Source organism: Hordeum vulgare, chromosome 2H (assembly GCF_904849725.1).
Source record: "Hordeum vulgare subsp. vulgare chromosome 2H, MorexV3_pseudomolecules_assembly, whole genome shotgun sequence".
Classification (NCBI taxonomy): Eukaryota; Viridiplantae; Streptophyta; class Magnoliopsida; order Poales; family Poaceae; genus Hordeum; species Hordeum vulgare.
In genome coordinates, this window is record NC_058519.1 from 32,563,558 (window position 1) to 32,571,129 (window position 7,572).

Genomic DNA, 7,572 nt, shown 5'->3' on the forward strand with positions numbered 1-7,572 from the left:
TACATCACCCTTTCCTCTTCGAGGGAACACCAACGCAAGGCTCCAAGGCTACGGGGGAAATCCCTTGCATACTTGCCTAGGAAGTCCCTTAAGGCGTAGCCGCAGCTGAAGGATTCCTGGTGCCGTCGACACAACTATTTCTGGCGCCGTTGCAAGGGATACACAACAACCATTAGTCATCCTTGTTGCATAGCCACGGCGTTCAAATCAGACGCAACGGAAAGGAGGAGGCACCACCGTCCCCACCCCGTCTCTAGTAGGTAACCAATGGATCTCGTTCCTCCCTGCCGTCAAGAAGGAGGCGCTCCCATCCCCTACCCGTCACTAGATGTGCCTCCATTATTATCTCAAAGGCGTCGACGCCTCATCGTTCAAGAGCAAAACCGAGGCGGTGGCGCCGTGTAGGGCAGCGTGCGTGAAGAGCCAGGTCACCCCAGCCTAGGTGCTTATGGAGGCTTGGCCTTCGCCTGTCCAAGACCACCGTCAAGTCAAACACCACTGTCGGCACTGGATCAACGACCAAAACCTCAAAGTGGGGCTGACGGAGTCCGAGTGTGCCGCCTTCATCCAAGCCAACGATGACACAGAATACAAGTCGGGCAAGGCGATGGACGATGCATCGAAGCACCTCAAACGGGAGCATACCGCAGTGCTCAAGCAGGGATATCATGACACCTAGCGGGCCTTCCACGCAAGCGGCGACGACAGCTCGGACGACGACATGGAGGTGCCGATGGCCATACCTATGAGGTCAAGCGGCGGTCCCTCGTTTGGTTTTGTTTAGTTTCTAAAATTTTAGGTTCAACTTGTTTAGTTTTATTAGTTAATTATGAATATATAAAAAATCAACAAATATCATCCATTTATTATAAGTTGTGTGCGTGTTTGTGTTTGGTCCATTTCAAATGACCATGATTAAATGGTTGGCCCTCCGTCTCACACGCCTTCGGTGAAGGAAGAAAATATACAATGCTCCCTTTTATATTCACATTAACTGATGATGCTTTAGTACAACTGAAAGTACAAAAAAAAAATCAAGGAAGAAAATATACAATGCTTCCTTTTATATTCACATTAACTGATGATGCTTCAATACAACTGAAAGTACAAAAAAAATCAAGGAAGAAAATATACAATGCTCCCTTTTATATTCACATTAACTGATGATGCTTTAGTACAACTGAAAGTACAAAAAAAAATCAAGGAAGAAAATATACAATGCTCCCTTTTATATTCACATTAACTGATGATGCTTTAGTACAACTGAAAGTACAAAAAAAAACAAGGAAGAAAATATACAATGCTCCCTTTTATATTCACATTAACTGATGATGCTTTAGTACAACTGAATGAAAGTACACAAAAATTTGTAAATTTGTTTGGGAGAAAAAAAGATGCGTCTGCCGGGAGTCGAACCCGGGTCTATTGCTTGGAAGGCAATTATCCTAACCGTTGGACTACAGACGCTTGTTGTGCAAATTTTACGAACAAAACTATTTATATCTGTAAGTAGGACGAGGAGCACAAGGCTGCAAGTGGTAAACATATCTTACCGTCTCAACCATCAACTTGGTCTTTCAGGAGTGGACTTCATTCAAGAACTAGCATGAACCGGTTAGAGCTAGCATCATTTGCCAGTAGTCAGACCGCAAAATCGTTGGCCACATCAAAATGCTAAACAGTCCTTGCAAATGAGCAATTTTTTGACATACAAAGGCTTCAGTTGATTTTATTGAAACACACGGTAGTTGATTAACTGGTCTATGACAACAAACAAAAGAACGTCTGAGTGGTAAAGGATCCGGCCATCAAGGACTTGTTTGGTTCATCACTAACTTTGCTATAATTAACCTTAAACAAGTTATAACAGTCACAAAAAAATGATGAGCAAAATGACCACTACAAGTATGATCAGATTTGACAAAAAAGTGTATGACATATGGATCATGGAGCAAGTGTCACAATGAACCAAACACATACCTTTTTTTTTAGAATCAAGAGCTTTATAGCTTAAAAAGCAGGCTTACATTCATTCGTTAGACAGGTCGTAAGCAAAGGCGTAGCCAGGTTGGAAGCACTCCCGCCAACAACCTTGCTACAATAGTAAATAATATTCTGATTGTTCTGATTGCTATAATAGATGAACAACTGTCATGCCTCAGGCCATGGCCCTGGCTTGGGGCATGGCTACACCCCAGTCGTAAGGAAGAATGAGATATAGTTTATCCATAGAAAAAGTCTCCTATAAGAATTACATTGATTTGCACAAAGATGTACAAGTTCTTTAGACTCCCTCAACGTAAAAGCTAGTCGAGATTCCTTGAGATTCCCGCAAAGCTCTTGTATTTCATCAAACCGAGAGCTATCCTCAACCAATCAATGCTGGCAGAATTCCACTAATTCATCACTAGTTGAGCGTCAGTCTCCATGGTCAATTTCATGTAGCCCAAATATGTGGCAAGCTGGACGCCATCTCTGGGACCAAACAAATGTCTAAGATAGTGCAACATAGCTATAAGGTTAAGTATGGCAACCATAAGCTATAAACCAAACATGCCTCTGGTATGGAGAACCTTGAATATGTTGAATGGTTGGCATTATATGTCATTTTATACTTTATCCGTTTCTAAATATAAGTCTTTTTAGATATTTCACTAGTGAACTACATACGAAGCAAAATTAATGAATCTACACTCTAAAGTATGTCTATTTGCATCCGTATGTAGTTTTTTTTAATGCAATTTTAGAAAGACTTATATTTAGGAACGGAGGAAGTATGTAGTAGCAGTGACGGAACCAGGCTCAAAAATCTGTGAGATCATTGTTACTTTCTCGCAATGTACAACAACTGTACAATGTTTTTAGCCTGTTTTGCTCAAAAGCCATGGGGACAGCTAACTTACACATAGAAACGCTATTGGTATGCCGCGAAAATATAATATCCGCATATCCAGAGTTTTGGGCATTGTAATAAAAAAATAATGATAACAAAAAAGAAAACAATAATGGAAAAAGAATACATTTGAAATATCCACGTGTATATTGATTTTCTATTCAAAATCCATGGATATGTGAAGACATCTCTTATATAGTGGTATTGAATTGGTAATGTTATATGTACAACATTTTTTTTGTAAATTTAGTCAAAGTTTATTTAATTTCAGACAATGAAGCTGCCAACTCAAACCTGGCAAATGGATATGGTGCGGTGGCGCAAACCAACTCGTGGTTGGATGGATAGAAGGATTGTGGTAACCCCTGTCTATGAGAGTTCAAATTCTAGATTTAACATTGGTGCTTGCATTTTCGTGGATTTATTGCAGGTCTTCCGACGATGTGCGTTTAGTGGGAGGAGACGTTTCCGTCGATTACGAAGGCGTCTGTGGCGTCTTCGTCAATCTTAAGATGATGTGCCGACTTACCTTTCAAAGATGCTTATAAAGATAGAGTATGCATTCATGTGTTCATCTAAGTGAGTGTATGCTCGTGTATGTGAGCGACTTCGATTATACTCTAAAAAAAATAATGTGCGGTGGCATGAAAAGAGCACACGCGCATGTTCCGACCGCAGCAGCTCCTCCCTGAAGCAGGATCCGCCCGAGCCGAAGCAGAGCCCCGACCCGAGCCCACCTACCGCAGCCATGCCGCGCGTCCCACGGCGGCCGTCCGACGAGGCGCGCCGCGGCGCGTACAAGCCACCGGGCGTGGACGCCGCCCGCTCGCGCCGGCGCCGCGAGGACCGGCTCCTCGCCCTCCGTCGCCGCAACCGCGACGCCGGCCTCTTCAAGCGCCGCCGCGAGGAGCCCAGCCTTGCCCCCGCCCCCGTAGCGCCTCCCTCTGACGCGGCCGCGGACGCCACCGCGCCACCTCCTCCCCCCGGGCCGTCTTCGGCCCCGTCCTCTCCGCCCCCCGCAGACGCTCTCCGGGCTGCCGCCGACGCTGAGGTGCGGTACTTAGGGTTCTAACCTGAGTGTTTTCGCGTTGGTGGTTTAAGAAAGTGTAATTTGTTCACGCTGAGAACGTCGAGACCTCTGTAATACGACGTATATTTGAAGCCACAGATGACGCCCAAAAGATAATTCCAGCAGAGTATAGAATAGTGCATGATTTTTCTACCAAAACGCCTCACTGCCATGTTTGGATGAACATACTCACTACTCACCAGTCACCAGTATATAGACATTGGCTAGTTAGATCTGCTTGTTTTTGAAAATGTGAACTGCAATGTGCCCATGACAAGTTATTCCTATGGCTTGGCATATGTCAATTGTTTATGCGAATGAATCAGATACTTTATTTTGTCACAGTGCAAGAAAATAAATGCTTGGATGGTATCATAAATTACCTGTGATGTGCATTCATTCTGTTTCTTTTCAAATTTCCTTATTTTTTCTGTTGTATCCAGTTAGCTTGAAGGCCTATCAGAAATGGTGGATAAAGTCTGGTCAGATGACACAACTAGTCAGCTGGAAGCCACAGTCCAGTTCAGGAAACTTCTCTCGGATGGTACTTGGCATGTTTAATGTGCATTTCTTTTGTGTGTGCCTAAAGATTAACTTGTTATTGTTATATCTGTAGGGAAGAACTCAACCATGATAAAAATCATTAGAGCGGATGTCCTGCCAAGGTTTGCTGAGTTCCTTTCAAGACAAAGACTTCCTCAGCTCCAAGTATGCCGTTTTTTTTCTTCCCTTTGTTTTTCTATGTAAACAATCTTATACTGTGTATACCTTTTGCAGATGGAAGCAGCATGGGTGCTTACCAACATAGCTGCGTCCGATTATACATTGCTAGTTGCAGAATGTGGTGCTGTTCCAAGGCTAGTAGAGCTCTTAGATTCCCCAAATGCTAATATCAGGCACCAGGTCAGAGAATGATACTCCATCGTACATTGTTTCTAAATTCTCTTCTTTACTTATATTGTTGGTTCCATTGTTAAGCAGGCTTTGTGGGCTCTTGGAAATATAGCTGCAGACATGCCTAGCTGCAGAGAGATTGTTCTTGATCATGGTGCTGTTACGCCATTACTTGCTCAATTTAAAGAAGACATGAAAGTTTCAGTTTTGAGGACTGCTACGTGGGCACTGTCAAACCTTTGTTTTGGGAAATTACCGGCTGAAGTACAAGTAGGTGTCTGTATGATTATATGCCCTAGTTAACATGTGAACATAATCTACTGAATCTGTTTTGGCTGATCATTGCAGGTGAAACCAATACTGGAAATAATCAGCCTTCTTATCCATTCCGCTGATGAGAAGATCTTGGCAGATGCATGCTGGGCTCTTTATTATATATGCGATGGTGTGGAAGGTGGTATCCAAGATGCATTAGATGCAGGCGTATGCCCTCAACTTGTAAAACTTCTGATGTAAGTGGGTGGACTCAGTTTTTTATGCATTTCCACATATGAGAAAAAACCACTCATCATATGAAACACTCTTTTTGTCCTGATTTTAGGCACGCGTCAGCTAATATTCTTCTCCCTGTCATTACGTCACTTGCGAGAATTTCTGCTGGAGATGATACTCAAGTGCAGGTTGGTTAATTTGTATCCTCTAACACCACTGTTTGGTACCAGCCTCACTGATTTCGTACTTTGCAAGTTAGTATGCTCATATTGCGTTCAATTCATGCACACTCCATGCAGTATGAAGTGGTGAGACCTTAGGAGAGCTATCATGCCTCCGACATCAAATGCTATGTATTTGCTGTAGTTTGCATGTGTATCGCTATCAAGGAAATTTTTATATATTGTCTAATGTTTGCTACAATGCTTAGCCAGTTTTTATTTTGGTGTTTTGAACCTGTTCAACAATGTTTTTCAGGTCATAATAGAAAATGGCATTCTTCCTTGCTTAACTCAGTTATTAGCGCGAAATTATCCAAAGATCATCAAGAAACAAACTTGTCTAATTGTTTCTAATATTACCGCTGGCAGCAAGGATCAGATTCAGGTAACAAGTCATATGCTGATTTTGGTGTTTATCCAATAAAATCAGCAGGCTCCTGCGTTCAGTTGAATGGAACTGAATGTACATTAGTTGCATTTATTATTATTTTGCCCTATGTCAACTGAATCTTCACATTTATGTTATTATTACTATTGGTTGACTCATAATTCTTTTGACAGGCAGTCATTGATGCTGATGTTATGAACCATGTCATTGTCCTACTAAAGACCTCAGAAACTGATTTGAAGAAGGAAGCTGCTTGGGCTATATCAAATGCTGCCTCTGGTGGTTCAAGCGATCAAATCCAGTAAGTCTTAACCAGTGGTTATCTAGGGTGCTAGTACCCTTCACATGCAATTCGAATGTTCTTGTTTTCATTATTTTGTATGTGCAAGATGTTTAGCCAAATGCTTTATGACTTTTTCACTCTCTGACCGCAGATATTTGGTGAGCCGGGGATGTTTGGAGCCACTCTGCAATGTCCTCAAGTACCAAGATGTTGATCTTGTATACACGTGTCTGGAAGGTCTTCAAAATATACTAGAGGAAGGTGAGACCGGGAGGCAGGGCAATGAATGCGCGACGAACCCGTATGCACAGTTTATTCTGGAGAATGGGGGCCTGGACAATTTGGAGGACCTGCAGGATTTCGATAATGACGCAGTTTACAAGTTAGCCATGAAGCTCCTCGAGAGGTACTGGGATGAGGAAGTAAGCGATGAGGCAAACTTGACGGCTTCCAAAGACAGCCCTGCAGAGAACGTGGAGGCGGTGCCGGAAGATGCCGCACCGCCACCGGTAGCAGCGCCCAGCGTGGACGGAACCGAGTGATCCCAGACGACTCCGCATCGCCTTAGCTAAATCCCTTTTTGTTTAAGTGACTCAACTTTGTAGTAACTCTATGCTTTGTCACGTGCCTTCTGCCTACTGTCTAGTGGGAGTGATTGAGGGCGTGTTTTGTTCGTGTCCTTGTCCGAACTTGCCTGGCCTGAAGCCTACCTGGGAGTTGCCTGTGTTTGGTTTGTGTCCTGAAGAAAAAGGTGCTAGGCTGGCCTGGGTCATCCGGCGGTGTGGTTAGCCTGGTGAAAAGCAGTTGGCCTTGCTTAGCCTGGCCCAGGAGGCTACCGATACGGGACGACTAACCACAGCTGCTTGGGCCAATAAAGTAATCTGCAGTACAATTGTCAGATACTACCACCTCAGCACTTCTGTAACATTTCTCCAGGCCATGTACTCAACCAAACAACATTTACTCATGCAAAAATAGGCAGATTTCCAGGCTGCTCCCAGGCTGCACTTTTTGCCAGGCACAACTTCCAGGGATCGAACCAACTAGCCCTGAGTAACTGATCCTGGGGCTGGGTGAGAGCCTTGTAACTGATGAACCTGTGTTGTAACTGATGAACCTGTGTTCGATCGACCCCCAACATGTAATTCCCATGCAGTATAATAGTCCCTGTTTTACTATGAGGCTTAGCTTGGGACGGAGGAAGTATGTACGGCCGTCGACATGTGTCGGCAATAGTATTTTTAGAGTAGCATTATTATAACGGGCTTGCTGAAACGCTAGCTGAGATTCAGCTATGGTCGCAATCACGTCGAGGGCTGTCGGATTATTTTT

The 7,572-nt window shown here is 43.6% G+C and overlaps 1 protein-coding gene and 1 non-coding gene across 3 annotated transcripts; one reads left to right on the top strand and one right to left on the bottom strand.

Annotated features, from left to right (window-relative positions):
• Positions 1-1,395: 1,395 nt before the first annotated feature.
• On the bottom strand, positions 1,396-1,467 carry TRNAG-UCC. The gene has a single exon. It is a non-coding gene; the product is annotated as a tRNA-Gly (tRNA).
• Positions 1,468-3,641: 2,174 nt separating this feature from the next.
• Positions 3,642-6,915, top strand: LOC123424657 (importin subunit alpha-4-like). Of its 2 annotated transcripts, none has more exons than XM_045108308.1 (10): positions 3,642-3,944; positions 4,410-4,506; positions 4,579-4,670; positions 4,740-4,865; positions 4,944-5,126; positions 5,205-5,368; positions 5,458-5,536; positions 5,826-5,954; positions 6,131-6,258; positions 6,392-6,915. In XM_045108308.1, the coding sequence occupies exons 1-10, from the start codon at positions 3,642-3,644 to the stop codon at positions 6,780-6,782; spliced, it is 1,692 nt and encodes a 563-aa protein (XP_044964243.1). In that variant the 3' UTR covers positions 6,783-6,915. The 2 variants fall into 2 exon arrangements, with proteins under 2 accessions (XP_044964243.1, XP_044964244.1); XM_045108309.1 differs by having other exon boundaries at positions 3,868-3,944; positions 4,406-4,506.
• Positions 6,916-7,572: the final 657 nt, after the last annotated feature.